Source organism: Chiloscyllium plagiosum, unplaced genomic scaffold (assembly GCF_037043375.1).
Source record: "Chiloscyllium plagiosum isolate Xiang-an unplaced genomic scaffold, Cpla_swu_hap1 HiC_scaffold_13, whole genome shotgun sequence".
NCBI classification, from domain to species: domain Eukaryota; kingdom Metazoa; phylum Chordata; class Chondrichthyes; order Orectolobiformes; family Hemiscylliidae; genus Chiloscyllium; species Chiloscyllium plagiosum.
The window spans coordinates 24,995,475-25,013,219 of record NW_028270151.1 but is presented as its reverse complement, the minus strand read 5'-3'; the positions used below and the strand labels follow the sequence as shown (position 1 = coordinate 25,013,219).

The 17,745-nt window shown below is 42.6% G+C and overlaps 1 protein-coding gene across 6 annotated transcripts in view; it reads right to left on the bottom strand.

Moving 5' to 3' along the window:
• Positions 1-2,828: 2,828 nt before the first annotated feature.
• The window catches only part of LOC122556122 (phospholipase D1-like), a 154,259-nt gene continuing 139,342 nt past the window's right edge, over positions 2,829-17,745 (bottom strand). For all 6 annotated transcript variants that reach the window (XM_087993372.1, XM_087993370.1, XM_087993371.1 and 3 more), the window contains 6 exons: positions 16,050-16,163; positions 14,794-14,843; positions 13,520-13,654; positions 11,191-11,344; positions 10,045-10,162; positions 2,829-6,599 (listed from right to left, as the gene is read on the bottom strand). In XM_087993372.1, the coding sequence (XP_087849498.1) occupies positions 6,375-6,599; positions 10,045-10,162; positions 11,191-11,344; positions 13,520-13,654; positions 14,794-14,843; positions 16,050-16,163 (796 nt within the window). In that variant the 3' untranslated portion in view covers positions 2,829-6,374. The remainder of the gene's footprint in view (positions 6,600-10,044; positions 10,163-11,190; positions 11,345-13,519; positions 13,655-14,793; positions 14,844-16,049; positions 16,164-17,745) is intronic.

Here is a 17,745-nt window from a genome sequence, read left to right as displayed (position 1 = left end):
GTACTTTTTATTTGTTAGTAGGACCTGGGCGTCATTGGCTTAGCTAAAATGTATTGTCCATCCCTAATTGCTCTGGACCTTCTTGAACTGCTGCAGTCCTTAGGCTGTAGTGACACCCACAAAGCCTTTAGGGTGGGAGTTCCAAGATTTGACCCAGTGTCACTGAAGAAACAGTGATACATTTCCAGGTCAGGGTGATGAGTGGCTTGTAGGGGAACTTGCAAGTGGTGATGTTCCCATGCATCTGTTGTCCTTGTACTTCTCGATGATAGAAGCCATGGTTTCGAAGCTTCAGATGGAAGAGCCTTAGTGAGTTGCTGCATTGCACCTTGTAGATGGAACACAGCTCTGCCACTCTGCGTCAGTGGTAAAGAGAGTGAACATTGAAGGTGGGTTGCTGACAATCCAATGGGGCTGCTTTGTCCTGGACAGTGTCAGGATTCTTGAAAGAAGTTAGAGGTGAATTAATCCAAACAAGTAGAGAGTGTTCCGTCACACTCCTGATAATGCCTTTTAGATAGTTGACAGGCTTTGGGGAATGAGGAATTGAGCAAAAAAAGTGGAGAAAGGAATTGAGATACATATCATCGATGATGTATCAAAATAGCAGAACAGACTCGAGGGGCTGAATGATCTCATCCTGTTCCAATAATAAGAAAGTGATTCGACAGATAATAATGATAGATCATTTAATTTATAAAACAAATTATGAATAACCAGTTTGTTTTAATGGATTAATGATGGTTACACGACTCTTGTTTCTGGGGTGTATATCTCTGATGGTTGGGTATCAGGAAACAGCCTTCACTGTGGTATAGAATCTCAGTGTAGTATTTACAAGGTTAAAGTTTACAGCCTCTATGGGACACTGACTTATGCAGAGTGCACATCTGACCCAAACATCTGGCCGTTAGAGTCCTTTATTGACTGGAAAACAAGACCAGCTCTTGATCACCTTTGCCACAGTCACAGTGGGTTCACCTATTCAGTTACACTATCCATATCCACACACGGGCACCAGGTACTGGCAAGGAATAGCCACCGATATCATCCAATGCCTTAAGTATTATCTCACTATGATCATCTCATTACATAAATTAGACAAAGCAGCTAATGGTTTGTTTACATTGTCAAAATGGAAAAGCACTTAATAAAATATTAATGATTTTGGAAGTACATTTGAGCATACATATGTATAAGGGACCATTTGACTTCTCAAGTTTATTCTGCCATTTAAATAAGATAATAGCTGATCTGATTGTGACCTCTACTTCACATTCCCGCATACCTCTGATAACTTTTCACCCCTCTTGCTTATCTAGAATGTATCCGTCTTTGCTTTAAAATATCCAAAGGTTCTGTCCTCCGTCCCCCCCAACTTTGACAGGAAGAACATTTCAAAGACTCACAACACTCTCCATGTCTCTGTCTGAAACAGGAGGTCCCCTATTTTTAAACACAACCTCAAGTTCTGGAGTGTGAGGGCTGACCAACCAAAGGATCAATCTTGAAATCTTTATAGTCTGAGAGTTTTACTTTGTTTTGCTGGCGTTTATATCCCAGCTCAGTTCAGAAAGCCACTGGCAGATCCAGTAATATTGAAAGTTTGTGCACAGGATGAATTAACAAGCTGCTCACCAACAGTGAGATCAACCGTGCTCAGCAAATTATTTTGTAATGTGCGGAAGATAGGGGCGGGACTGAGCAAAATCAATTCGAGCCTCTTGTACGTCCCCAGTTACTGATGGGCGTGTCTTCAGTTACCGAGACCCTAGGGATTAGTGATTTCCTAAGCCTCTCCACGCTTGCATCTTTCTTTAGAATTCTCCTGAGCTTTGTCACTATTTCCTCATGTGGCTCAGTGCCTCATTTTCTTTGGTAGCACAGCTGTTTCAAACATTTTGCTACATGAAAAATGCTATACAAATGCAAAGTTAAAAATCACACACCAGGTTATAGTCCAACAGGTTTAATTGGAAGCACACTAGCTTTCGGAACAACGCTCCTTCATGAAGTGATTGTGGAGGATTCGATCGTAACACAGAATTTATAGCAAAAATTTGCAGTGTGATGTAACTGAAATTATACATTGAAGAATTGATTGTCAGTTAAGCCTTTCATCTGTTAGAATACAGTGATAGTTTCACTTCTTTCATGTGTAAATCACAAAACCCTTTTTTTAAAAGTTGCATTCTCGGGTTAGCCAAGTGCAATGTAACTGAAAGTACCAAAAAAATTCACCACACACAATATATATGTATGCATGTGGGTCTTTGACTCCCACACATGCACCCCCTCACAGACTTAAGACACTCTGCACTCACTACACACACACACACAGTTTCTCACACTCACAACCCCCACCCCAGACAGACACACACACAGACAGACAAAGACCCACATGCACACATATATATTGTGTGTGGTGAATTTTTTTGGTACTTTCAGAATTACATTGCACTTGGCTCAAAAACCACATAGATTCATGTCGAACTCTGAGCTCAAAAACTGCATGAATTTATGTAAAACTCTGTTATTTCACTTTTTAGATTGGAATCAATCTAAACATCAGGTCATAGACAGAGAACACAGGGGGCTAACACCTTCAACATATTGTCTAGCTATCACCATTGTTAACAGCTAACCCGAGAATGCAACTTTTAAAAAAAGGGTTTTGTGATTTACACATGAAATAAGTGAAACTATCACTGTATTCTAACAGCGCAAATTTTTGCTATAAATTCTGTGTTACGATCGAGCCCTCCACAATCACCTAATGAAGGAGCGTTGCTCCGAAAGCTAGTGTGCTTCCAATTAAACCTGTTGGACTATAACCTGGTGTTGTGTGATTTTTAACTTTGTACACCCCAGTCCAACACCAGCATCTCCGAATCATTTCCAATGCAGTTATTGTTGGTAAAACCACAGCATTGGATGACAGTACTCCATCCAATCCTTTCGAAGAGACTTAGCTTCTGCATTGCTTCAACCAAACTTGGTGAGGTTTTGACCCTGAAATCCAATTCCCCTACATTAGCAGAACTGCTCATTACCACACTTGCCTTGACTGAAACCCCTCATTCTTGTCACTTTGTCGCTTCAGGACTGGAATATCCCCAATGCTCCCTCACCACTCTCCCATCTTTAAGCAGACATAAACACAGCTGAAACCTGTAACTCACACTAAGTCCTGTCGATATCATTAGCAAACTCCTGTACACAGGGGTTGACCCACACTGGGTTCCAAACTGGTAACACCTCAATTTTAAAATGCCCTTCCTGATCTTCAAGTCCCTCCATGGCCTGGCCCTCTATATCTCAGTTGTCTCCCTCCAGCCCTCCGAAATCTCAGCACTCCTCTAATTCCAGCCTCTTGAGACTTCTCATTCTGAACTGCTCCTTCACAGGTGCCTGTGCCTTCAGCTCCCTGATCGTCCTGCTCTAGAATTCCCTCACTATTACTCTCTGCCTGCCCTCTTTTCAGATTCTCTCATGGATCATGTTTCTGGTGCCCTGTTGTAATGTCTCATGTGGTTGAATAGAATAGAATAGAATCCCTACATTGTGGAAACAGGCCATTTGGCCCAACAAGTCCACACAGACCTTCCAAAGAGTAACCCACCCAGATCCATTCCCCTGCATTTAACCCTTGGCTAATGCAGCTAATCTATACATCCCTGAACACTATGGACAATTTAGCATGGCCAACTCACCTAACCTGCCCATCTTTGGATTGTGGGAGGAAACCAGACCACCTGGGGGAAACCCACGCGCACACAGGGAGAATATGCAAACTCCACACAGTCACCTGAGATTGGGATCAAATCCGGGCCCTGGCACAATGAGGCAGCAGTGCTAACCACTGAGCCACCGTGCCACCCTTCCTTAGTGTTAACGTTCACTAATGATCAATCCTGAGAGGCTGCTTGTGATGTTTTACCAGATTAAGGGCACCTAAAAAGGACATAACTTCAGACTAATTGGCAACTGGGTTCAAACATGATCCAGACAGTTGGTGATGAAAGTCTGTCTCTGGTCAGCTATAAGTTCAGAGTGGTATAAATCTGCTACACCACAACAGTATCATTTTTCTTAATCTAACATGGAATGAAGGTGTGGTAGCTCAGTGGTTAGCACTGCTACCTCACAACAGTGGGGACATAGGTTCAATTCCACCCTTGGGAGACTGTCTGGGTGGAGTTTGCACGTTTCCTGCATTTGTCTGTGTGGGTTTCCCCCAGGTGCTCTGGTTTCCTCCCACAGTCTAATGCTGTGCTGGTTCGGTGGATTTACCATGCTAAATTATCCTGTAGTGCACAGGGATGTGCACATTAGATGGATTAGTCATGACAAATACAGGAATTGGGTGGGATGCTCTTTAAGTTTCAAGGCTGATTTGATGGGCTAAATGGCCTAATTCTGCCTTGTATGGATTCTATGAAGGAACTGAAGGGTGAAAAATGCTTTGGAATGTTGTGCGATTTACTCTGCATCCTACTCTATACTTGACCCAGGAACAATAAGGCACTGCCAACAGTAGTGAGCTAAACAGCACACTCTCGCATTTTCAATGACTCTTCCATTTATTGCCATGGAACCTCTAAAGGCTCCTCTGATAGGCCTTGACTTTAATGTCTCATCTGACAGCCAGCACCGCTGACCATGCAGCACTCCCTCAGTAATGGCCAACCTGGATTGTACCATTCACTCTGTGGCTAACCCATGCTGTACCTGACTAGGGTCTGCTGAGGTGGGTAAAGACGGGTGCTTTACTCTGCTTTGAACATGTAGCTAGGAACATTTTTACATTGGCATTTATTTCCACTGCAAGCCACTAGACTGAGAAACATCACCTTGTGACAGGCAGCATTTTAAGAATAATAAGAGAAAGAAAAACCAGAGAGGGCTGTATTGTCACCTGCTGGGTAAGAGCAGACACTGCAACCCAGTGATGAATCCTTTTTTGACCAAATTAATTATTTCCCCCAAATTAAAATATTACTGATAAAAGACAAATTTTGTTGAAGGTTTTGTCTTGCACTCAACAAGGCAATTCATAAGAAATATTAAAGAAAATGGGAAGAATACATTCCTACTGTATGAGACAACATAGTTGGCAAATGGACTCTGGTTGGTAGAGGCGCTGGCATGGAGAATTCATAGTTGCATGATGACCAACAGTTAACTATCAATTAAAACAAAACATTGTCTATTATATTATATATTAATAAAATAAGATCTACACATAGTGGATGCTGGAGATTTGAAATTAAAACATTAAGTCCTGGAGAAACTCAGCCTCTGTGGAGGGAGGATTGGAACTCAAATAGGTCTCTTTGGAACTGGAAATTATTTCTCTGTTGGTCAAAAATGACAATAACAGAAAACAGTACGATATCTCTCTCCCTGGTGAGAGAGGTGGCAATTTTGTTTTGGAAACAGCTGAGAATGTAGAGTTCATTACCAGAGGGAGGTGAAGAGTACAAATCGATTTAAGGGGAAACAGGATAAACAATTGAGGGAGAAAGGAATAGAGGGATATGGTGAAGAAATGTGAGAGCAGGCGTGTGTGGTGCTCCAGCAGGGAGCAGAAACTGCTGAATCTTGTGTGTAAATACTGTGTGACAAAACTGCCCTAACTCGGACCTGACTGTGTAGAGTTCAGTAGGTCGAGGCTCGGATGATGCGGAAGGGAGAAAGTGAACTATTTCCCCTGATAGGAAGGGTTTCTGACCTTACACTGACCCGCTGGAGACATTCCCAAGGCCCCAAGGTGACAAAAAAGAAACAGGCCGTAGGTGGGATCAGTTGGGAAAATGGAGACCTGGCAGGGAGGTCCAGACTGTGGAACAATTCTGAGGCAGAGTTACTGGAGCTCTAAGCTAAGACTGACCATTCTTCAGTTGAAGTAGGCAAGTGTCAGAGAGTGTTGGAGACAACGTTAAGTTCCACTCCCCAGCATTGACCCACATGTGCGCCATGAGGAAATCACAATTCACACCAAGAGAAAGGTTAAAAAAATCTTCAATCAAGTCCGATAGAGACAGATGTTTAAAAGTTTGAATTCCTCCATGTTTAGTGTCTGCTTTGTGTGATAACAAGGATTTTAAAAATTCATAAGTTCCACTTCATTGTCCCTGGGTTGAACTTTGAGTGGATAGATCCTATTTGTCTTTTAGCACCACTGCCAAGGTTAAATTATCCTGAGTTATGAAATCATTGATCTAACTCCTCAACTCTTCACCATAATATTGGTCTCCAATAGATACCTTCACCACTATTGGACATAATAGGAAGACAACCAGGTTGCTGTGTCCCTGCTCTTTGTGGACAAGGAACCTCCTGCTCTCTCTCTGTCATTCTCCCTTGTTCCCTCATGTCCACACCTCCATTGGGACCATCCGCTCTTTCGTACTCAATGCTGGAAGGAGGTTCTCCTCAGACAAGAAGCAGAATGGGAATTGCACCAAGAATCCCCGGATCTTCTTCAGTTCTTCCACCGTTCTTTCTGGATCTTCTTCGTGCAGGCCCACTTTGGTACTGAACTCTGCCAGCTCAATGTTGTTCCTCACGAGATCTGATGGGAGACACCGGAAGACCTGAATCGGGAGAAGAAAGTGTTCTTTAGGTTCATTAAACAATCCAAAAGATTTCTCCATTCACCTCTAGCTTTCTCTGCTCCCCCACACACCAACCACCTGAATGTGCAGAGCAGCTTTCAACCAGCAAGCATGTTTGAAGTCACCAATCGGTCAAAGATTTATATCAGGTCACATAACAAGGTGTTGGAGCAAGTGACTAAGATTTTGTAGAGCAGCTTCAAGGGGTTTGAAAGAGCCAGAGTGATTTATGGAGGGAGCCCATGGGTTGAGGAAGCCAAAGGCATAGCTGCCAATGATAGTGTAATTAATATCAAGAACAGGAGAAAGTGAGGACTGCAGATGGTGGAGATCAGAGCTGAAAAATGTATTGCTGGAAAAGCGCAGCAGGTCAGGCAGCATCCAAGGAGCAGGAGAATCGACATTTCGGGCATAAGCCCTTCTTCAGGAAGAAGCGCTTGCGCCCGAAATGTCGATTCTCCTGCTCCTTGGATGCCGCCTGATCCGCTGCGCTTTTCCAGCAACACATTTTTCAGCTCTAATATCAAGGACAGTCAAGAGACTGGTATTGGAGGAGTTCTGGGATTCCAGAAGAGGAATTTATAGAAATAGGGAGTAATGATGTTACATAGGGTTTTGAAAACAATGATAGTCGAGATGTTGCTGGACTGTGATCCAATTTTGAGTTGGGGAGCTCAAGGTTGGGTCCTGATGAAAGTTTCCTTTTGCCTTTTCTATCATGGGAGGTGGGTGTCACTGACAAGGTCATCGCTTATTGCTCACCCTTAGTAGTACTTGAGCAGGCTTCTCAGCCATTTCAGAGTGCATTAAGAATCATCCACATTGCTGTGGGTCTGCAGTCATATGTAAGCCAGACTGGGTAAGGCTGGCAGATTTCATTTCCTGAAGGACATCAGTGAATCAGGTTGACATCATTTGATGTGATTCATAGTCAGGAGTACTGGGCCTACCTTGAGCATACAGATCTGATTAATAGAATATAAATTCCACCAGCCTGGCCTTTTGGATTACTAACCCAGTGGTGTTATCATTATGCCACCACCAGTGAGCAGAGTTGTAGCTGAGCTGAAGGGTGCAGATGATGGAAGATTGAGGTCTAGGGGGAGACCTTGGAATCGTTAAGTCTGGAAATGACAAAGGCTGACTCGAGGCAAATCAAAAGTTTTATTAAACGTGGACACTTATTCATCAGGTCAGGAAATGTCAAACAGATTGGGATTTCTTTCTAAGGAACAGAGAAATCTGAAGAGTGGAGGTCTTTAAAAAATATGAGGATAAGTATCAGGAAAATATTTTCACTTGAGAAGCAGACTAATATGGTCTGTATAAATATGCTGCTACAAGTCCAAGTAACACCAAAACATTGTAAGTGCAAATAGTGTTTAGAGAAATTTGAGCATCTGGGATCTTTTGCAGAAGCAAGCCTAACCTGAAAACCGGGTATGCTTCCCAGCGTGGATTAATCACTAAAGCAAGGTTCAAAATATTAAACTGGAATCCTTTGGAGCAAGAACTCCATAATAGTTAGATTTTAAATAACCAAATACTGAATCCCAATTTAAGACAAAAAATGGTGCAAGATTATTTTCCATTATTTAATATTATTATGTAATGTTTAATTTGAGGACATAAGTTGACATTATATATCATAGTAAATCCATTGTCAGATGCTTTCATTAAACTCCACCCAAGTTACCACTCTCAAACATGTTGTCCCATCCAGTTCAGGAATGTTATATTGTGAACTTACATCGCTAAAAGCTTGGTATCTCACAGTCCTCTGTGGAATTCCTACATTGATTGTTTAAACATGGGCCAGCATCTCAAGACTACCAAGTTTTCAGACTGCCCGGTCTAAAGGAAAGATCAAAACTCAACAGCAATTTTCAACTTCCCATTATATCTTGTAAACTTCCCTTATCCAGACTAGATTGTGTGAATCCAGCACACATCTGATTGAAACCAGTTTCAGGAATTGCAACTTTATCACCCTAAGATCCAGTAGATCTATTAGAATCCATCAATCTGACTCTGGCATCAGGGGCGAATATTAAGCAGCCAAAGTATTTAAGATGCTCCAGTTCCAATGATCATCTGATAGCCAATCTCCTAGACATTTGACTAGACAAAACCTCACAATCTGAATCATTTGCTTCAGAAAGATCCTGACTCCTGATTTTAAATCACCAGATCCCCTTAAGGGACTGTAGACCTGCCACATGGGAGACTGGAGATTATAAATCAGAGAATGAATTAACTACAAATTATAAAAGTGAACCATCTTTATATCTAATTTCTGTGTGTGTATGTTTGTGCATGAAAGGTGTGGCCATGCAATCCTTCAGGATAGATTTGTGAAAATAAATAATCTTTATTTAAAACTCATAGAACCTTCTATTGAATTACTTAATTGGAGTACATGCTCCAAATGTAAAAAAGACACACCTCTTTCCATACAATACTCACGGTAACCACGTACATTCTGTGACAATATCAATATTTTATAAAGTAAAATATATCTATGTCAAATTTTACACTCTGAAAAGTTTCCTTAACATACTGAGGGGTTCATGGCAGATTTTACATTTTGATAATTCGAAACAGACTGATTCTGGTTGCAATATACAATAAACTGCTGTTAGGCCCAAATGGAAATTCCACCTTAGGTTAGCCACTCATATCTGGAACAGAGAATTGAGGAAACACTTTTTTTAAAACCCAGCCCATGGGGAGAATTCAGTAGAACTTTCTGTCACAGAGGGTGTTTGAGGTGAATATGATTGTTTCATTTAGGGGGAAGTTGGATAGACACATGACAGAGACAAGAACAGAAGGATTACTCTTACCGGCCTACTCCTGCTACTGATTCACATACTCTGCTTCTCCACTACAATTACAATATGACTCCATGGGCCTTGCAGAGGGTGCAGAGGGAGAGTGACTGAAATCTTTTCAGGGATGAGGGACTTCAGTGATGTGGAGACTGGAGATGCTGAAACTGTTCTCCAGAGAGCAGAGAAGGTTGGGGGGAGATTTCATGAAACTGTTCACAATTTTTCAGAGTAAATTATGGGAGAAAGAGTTTGCATTGGCTTGAGGGTCAATAAGCAGAGCATAGAGATTAACACCAAATAGCCTACCTTTCTTTTGAACAGTCCCATGATCCTTTGTGTTGTTGTGACCTGTGACATGCTGCATGGAATGTTGGTTGGAGCAGATTCAATGATAAGGGAGTTGGGTCAATACTTAGAAAGGGAAGATTTGCAGGGCAATGGGAAAGAGCAGAAGTGGGAAAAATTGTTCTTGTAAACAGGACAGGCATAGTGGGCTGAATTGCCTTGTTACGTATTGAATGATTCCATGAAGTTGCTGTGCCTGACATACAGTCGGCTTAGCATAAGGAGGGTGAAGGAAATGATTGTACCTTTTCATATATTGTAGCATTCCGTGCACTGGTTGGAATCCAGACTTCTTTGAAGAACTTCTCACTGATGGGGTCTTGCACATCGATGGTTGGATCATTTAGAGCCCCCAGAATAAGCCTGTGGGAAACAATATGCAAAAATCACAGCCTGGAAATGGCCTCCCACAGCACAGGGGAACATGGTACACTTCAGACACTCCACAGGATTGTCCCGATTACTGGGAAAATCTTTGCTTGGTTTTCAGAGAACAGAGCCCTCTTTGTAAAAATTATTTTGACATGTTTGCGTTGATTGCTGGATCAGGATTTGCTCTCCATGCCTAGCTGTTCTTGAGCAGGTTTTGGTGAGCTGCTTTCTTGAACCACTGCAATCCACGTGGTGCAGGGGCACCCACAGTGCTGTTGAGGAGAGAGCTCCTGCAATTTCAACCCTGTGACAGTGAAGGAACAGCAATATATTTCCAAGTCAGAATGATAAGTGGCTTGGAGGGGAACCTGGTGTTCCAATGTAACTGCTGCCCTCATCCTTTAGAGGTCACAGGTTTGATAGGTGCAGTCAAGGGAGCCTTGGTGAGTTACTGCAGAGCATCTTGCAGATGGTACACGCTGCAGCCACTATCACATGCTGCTCCCACTGATCCAGCATCGTAGCTCCCTTTTCTGTTGTTGTCGTGTTTGGCTGGGAGTGGCACCAATCCACAATTTTGGGACCTTCATCATTTCCTACCAGGAGCTGCTTTAATTATCTCAGTCCCTCAATCCTCACAGTAAAGTCATAAACCAGAAGAGTTTTCACGCAGAGGATGGTACGTGTATGGAATGAGCTGCCAGAGGATGTGGTGGATGCTGGTACAATTGCAACATTTAAGAGGCATTTGGATGGGTATATGAATAGGAAGGGTTTGGAGGGATGTGGGCCGGGTGCTGGCAGGTGGGACTAAATTGGGTTGGGATATCTGGTCGCATGGACGGGTTGGACCGAAGGGTCTGTTTCCATGCTGTACATCTCTAACAAAAAAAGTTACTTAACTGGACCAGTAATCTGGAGGCTATGGAATGTGATCGTTATGGTGAAGTGGTCACTAAAAGTGTGCAAACCCCAAGATCTCTTTCTGTATCTGTCTCTGGATCTACGTGGGGACTCACTTGAAGCAGTGTAGTCGGAGGTGCAGAGCATATTTCCCAGCCTGGTACTCTGCCCCATCCATCACCGACGGCACAAACTCTGTATCCTCCACAATCACCGCGACCTCACTGTCTCTCTTTCCCAGCATACTTCGATCATTGATGTTTGCTGAACCTGAGTTCACAGGAAAACACAAACACAAAAGTCATTACAACCTCACCTGTGTTCAAATATGACCCCCTCCAAGCCACCCGCCATAAATGGATTGACCCTGTCAGCCCATCTCCTCAAAGTGTGGATGGTCTGTACTGCAATCGAAGCTGAAATGGTTCCCCAACAAGTCCCCACGCACACAGAGAAGGACTTACATTTTGATCGCACCCTTCACGATCTCAGGGTATCCAAAAAACGTCATTTATTTTTATGCGTAGTTACTGTCGTGATGTCAGACTGGACATAGCAAGCTGAAAATGTGTTGCTGGAAAAGCGCAGCAGGTCAGGCAGCATCCAGGGAACAGGAGAATCGACGTTTCGGGCATAAGCCCTTCTTCAGGAATTCCTGAAGAAGGGCTTATGCCCGAAACGTTGATTCTCCTGTTCCCTGGATGCTGCCTGACCTGCTGCGCTTTTCCAGCAACACATTTTCAGCTCTGATCTCCAGCATCTGCAGACCCCACTTTCTCCCTGGACATAGCAAGCTCCTATAGACACCGTTCTATTAATAATCAATTAATAATCTCTTTGATGTTGGTGGAGGGATAACCATTTGCCAAGACACTGGAAATAATTCCCCTATTCCTCTTTGAAACTATGAGTATTTATGGTCATATGAGTGACAAGACATATTGTGGTAATGTCACTGGGTTAGTAATCCAGAGACCCAAATTAATGCTGTGGGAACATGGGTTCAAATCCCACCATGACTTTCAACTCAATAAAAACTGGACTATTTGAAATTACTGTTAATTATTACAAACGTCAATTTGGTTTGCTAAAATATTTTAGAGAAGGAAATCTGTTGTTTTTATCCAGTCTAATGTGACTCCAGACTGATGGCAATGTGGTTGATTCTTAACTGCTTTCTGATATGGCCCAAGACATTCAATCATTTCCATGTCAGTTAGGAATGGTTGTCCTATCAATCACTCCCAAAGCAGGTATATGCATGGGGTTAGATATAGAGTAAAGCTCTCTCTACTATTTTAAACTGAAAGTAAAGCTCCATTTACCCTGTCTCCATTAAGCAGTTCCAGGACAGGTACAGTCTAGCAGTCCAGGCTTAGATATAAAGTAAAGTTCCCTCTGTACCACTCCTTCTACTCTTTAAATTGAATGTTACGCTTTCTGATACTTTTAAACTGAAGGTAAAGTTTCCTCAACACTGTCTCCAACAAAACACTCCCAGGTCAGCGGCAGCACATGGTTAGACACAGAGTAAAGGTCGCTCTACTGTTTTAAACTAAAGTAGACTTAAGATAAAGCTCCCTCGATATAGCACCCATTAAACACTCCCAGGACAAATGTACCATGTGATTAGACACAAAGTAAAGCTCCTCTACTCTTTGAAAATAAACTTCCTTTGATACCGTCGCCATTAAACACTCCCAAGACAGGGACAGCATGGAGTTAGACACAGGGTAAAGCCTTCTCTGCTGAACAAATCAAACGCTATCTGGGTAAATATAGCCCAAAGTTACATACAGAGGAAAGTTCCTTTTCCTCTTTTAAACATAAAGTGAATTGAAAGTAAATGTCTCTCTTTTTTTGAACTGAAGGCAAAGTTTCCTCTACTTTTTTAAACCATAAATGAAGCTTCCTCTACACTGTCCCCATAAAACACTCCCTGGAGAGAGACAGCATGGGGCTAGATACGGAATAAAGCACTCTACACAATGTACTCGCCAACACCCAGAGACAGTGATTAGCTATAGTGTAAAGCCCCCTAATTATTGTCCTCTTTGGGTTCAAATACCTAACAATGTGTTTACACGATTGAACTCGTCATACTGAGAACAGGAGCTCGAATCTCACAACTGCCCATGTTTAGGATCCAGGTTTAAAATTCTATCAGTTGGAAATAAAAGTAGGTTGTTGCAACGTGTAACACAATGCCTGAAAGGGCAATGGAAGTAGATTTAATTGGAAACTTTAGAAGGAAATTGAATAACTGGTTGAGGTGTTGAGATTGCAAAAGTGAAGTATGTCAACAAAGAAGAGTTGGATTGGATAACTCATTCAGTTGGCTCACACACACACAACTGGCTGAGTGGTCTCCATTGGTCCTGTAAGCCTCAGCTCTGTCAGATGCCATCCCACCATTCCTTCATCTCATCCTTGAAGATCACTCACCGATAATGACTGTGTTGTCATCTGCAATCAGCATTTTGCTATGGACATAGATGAGTTCAGTGACCAACCGTCCGTTCAATTCCACGTGAGTCCGGAGACCACATACGGAGAAATAATTGATCCACAGATCATCCACTGGGAGGACAGAGAGAGGAGGGAGTGGAGGGTGAGTTAATGAACTGCTAATCTGCAGGAAGACATTAGCACATTATTGAAAACAAACCCCATGCAGAAAAGCAAGAAAATTCTCACTCCCTTGATCAATGACAGCAGTGTGTACTATCCACAAGATATCCTGCAGCAACTCATCAAGGCTCCTGAGAAATGTACCTTTCAAACCCGTAAACACTACCATCTAAAAGAACAAGGGCAACAGATACATGGGAACACTATCACCTGTAGATTCCCCTCAAGCCACTCACTATCCGGACTTGGAAATATATCACTGTTCCACTGTGCCACTGGGTCAAAATCCTGGAAAGCCCTCCTTGACGGCACTGTGAGTCTACCTATAGCACATGGTCTGCAGTGGTTCAAGGAGGTAGTTTACCAACACCTTCTCAAGAGTAACTAGGGATAGGCAATAAATTCTGGCTTAGCCAGTGATGCTCACATCCCAATGAATAAAAAATACTCTGATGATTATTGTTTGACTGAAATCAAAATGAATCCAATTAATTTATGAAACTTTTGATACATTTTGCAATTGGTCTACTTGGATGTGTGGTACTGTGAGGATCAATTAATAGTGGGAACTCAGAGGAATACTATCAATGAAATGTTAAACAGCTGGATGGCATGGTGGCTCAGTGATTGACACGGGAGCCTCACAACACCAGGGACCCAGGCTTGATTCAAACCTCTGTCTGCATGGGTTTCCTCCAGGAGCTTTGGTTTCCTCCCACACAGCAAAGATATACAGGTTAGATGGATTGGTTGTGCTGTATTTTCCATAGTGTCTTGGTGGATTAGCCATGGAAAATTCAGAGTTATAGGGCAGGGTTGGGTGGGGTGTGAGTGTCAATGTGACTCAATGGGCTGAATGGCCTGCTTCCCACACTGTTGGGATTCTATGAACTGTTGCCAGGAGATAAGGTAAGAAAATGGAGAGTGAGGGAGGGGCAAGTCAAGCCAACGTGTAGTAGCAAATAGATAATCCCCAGGAAATAGCAATCCCTCCCTCCATCTCCTCTTCAGTCATATGATCAAGGTGGAGATCTCGGCCTGATGCTAACCCTGACTCAGATCAATTGTCTACTGTAGTGCAGCCTTACTTTCTTTCTTCAGTTGTTCAATAATTGAGTTTTCTCCTCTGCTGATGGTCCTGTAATGGAGGAAGATGAAATTAGATTTCTGAACCATACACACCACACAGATTGACGCAGTCCCAGGCTCAGCCAGACACAGGATCAGTGGAAATATAAGGTCTTTGAGCCTCAATATATGTGGGACTGGTTGGAGAGAAGACTGAGTTCAATATTATAGTCCAATCTCCAACCTGGAAAAGGGAAGAGGAGATTAAATTTAGTACCTGGGGAAATGGAGAGTGGATGACTGGGGCAGGGGTGAGTGAGAGGATTATATTTAAATAACTTGTTTTGTCATTTTGGCATTTTCCAAGGTGTTTACAGCCAAATAAATATTATTTAAACCATAGTCACCATTCCTTTACGGAAAATGCAGCATGAAATCAGCATACAGCAAGTTCCCACAAGCAGCAATATGATCATTATGGGATCGTCTGGTTTAGTGATACGTTAGATATTAATGTTGTTCAGAAAGCAGAAGACAGCTCCTCTGCTCATCATCAAAATTGGGATCCTTTACATCTGCTTCAAAGAAATCTAATCTGAATGATGAAGACATAAACAATGAGGAACTCCATCAGTACAACCTCCCAGGTCAATATTCCTCTAAGCTGGGTGGCCGTGAGTGTGCACAGCCACTCTAAGATTCATGGACACTGGCAGGGCACACTGATCCACCTCACCCATCACCCTCAGAGACCCACAGAGACAGAAAGAAAGGTAAAAGGTAGGCAGCCCGCCACTTGGTGCAGTATTTCCTGAGTACTGACACTCTGACAGTGCAGCGCTCCCTCAGTACTAACCCTCTGATAGTGCAGTACCCCTTCAGTATTGAACCTCTGACAGTGCATCACTCCCTCAGTACTGACCCCCTCTGACAGTGCAGTGTTCCCTCAGTACTGATCCTCTGACAGTGCGGCACTCCCTCAGTACTAACCCTCTGACAGTGCAGCACCCCTTCAGTATTGAACCTCTGACAGTGTGGTGTTCCCTCAGTACTAGCTCATGAGTGTCAGCCTCGATTATCACCTGAGGCGTTTAGAATGGAGATGGATGTAGCCAATGGAAAATGATTAAAATCAGAAATGAGCATAAAATCCAGATTGGAAGAACTCGGGGATCTGGGTCGGCTGGAGGAGATTTCAGGGATAATTTGGGTGGCCATGACACGTGTTTAATCCCAGAGTGTTAAAGAAGGTAATGTCTCTGGATTGAGGGTCTACCTGTAGTTGAAGTGCATGACAGCCTGGATTGCAGTCCCTCCCCCTGTCGAGATGTCTCCTTCAAAACCTGGCATCAGGGGCGTCACTACATAGACACGAAACCTCTGCTTCGCCCTGCACAAATAAACAAAATCACAGTGAAACCAAGCTGACCACACTACCAAGTGGGTCAAGCAGAAAGATTGGAGTCTGTATGTCCATAAATAGTTGTAGATGGCACAACGAGTTGAGATGGTTGGAGTCCGGGTCATACCTGGATCAATATGTGGAGGCCTACATTGACTAAATTGGTCAAAATTCACAAATCATTGGATAGCCCCCAACTGGAGGACTGTGTCCAAGTCTTGGAACCAAATTCAGGAAGAGTGACAAGATCTTGAGGGGGTAAGGGGGCAAGAGACAATTTACAAGATGACTCCAGAGACAATGAGTTTGGTTACGTGTACAGAGACCTGGATCAATCTCCTGAGAACTGAGAAGAAGTTGTCAGGAATTTTAACTTGATGCTCCAAACAATGCAAGGTTTTGATGCAATAGATCATTTCCAATGGCAGGAGGAATAGGAAATGCAGGGATGCAGATTTAGGTTAATTCCTGAAACATTTCATGAGGATGATAGGATTTTTTTTTCATGTCATGAGTCTGATCTGGAATGCTTCACCTAACAGGGTGGAGGAACCAGATCAAATCGTCACTTTCAAAAGGAAGTGAATAAATATTGCAAAAGGAGAATTTTCAGGATTAGGGCAATTGCAGGCTTGGTGGATTAATAGCTTTTTCAAAGGGTCAGCAGATAATATGATGGGCTGAATGGACTCTACATGCGTTGACTCATTCCAAGTTTTTCAACACCTTTCCTCATCAAATTATTTGATGCTGTAGCATCACCTCCCCATGGTGAAGCAATACCACAGTTGACTACAATGCAGCCAATATTTAGACCAGCATTTCATCTTTAACCTCTCTCCTATGCCCAATTCAAAGTTACTCTGCTCTCCAACCACCAGCAGATGTCAACACTGAGCCTTTCAGGAGAAAGCAGTGACACCTCCTGGGTCCAAGTGCATACCGACTCAGGATTGGTAAGTTGTATGGAATCAGCTTGTCTCAAACCAGACACTGAACTTGAAGGGAAGCAATGATACTGTGATAGGGTTCAGGTTAGATGCTGATGATCCTTTTGCATACATCTTCTTTCCATTAGCCAAATGGTCATTCACCTATTCTCTTAACATCTGTCCCTTAGCCAATTCTTTAATATTATTTTGATAACACCATGTGCTATTTTCCAACTGTGTTAAGTCAGTCTTTATTACACGTCTTGTGTATCTATCAGGAAACATTGAACATATAAATAACATATATTGCGGATGTAGGTTTGCTCACTGGTTCGTTTTTATTGAAACGTTGGAAAAGACGAACCTTACAGCTCAGCAAGCTATCCTACATCCAGAACCTCAACCTGATCTACAAATCTTGCTAACATATATTGCACTACCATCATCAACCCTCTGTTTTGGATTCAAAAAATTTAATCAGCTTAATTAGGCACACCTTTTAAATTCTTCATTTTTGAGCTGTAAACAACTGGAAATGACACTTCTCAAAATTTTTTAAAAATTATCCAACCCTGAATACCCTTGAATAGGTTGTGGTAAAGTACTACATTTGAGTTGGCTACTTCAGCCATTTCAGA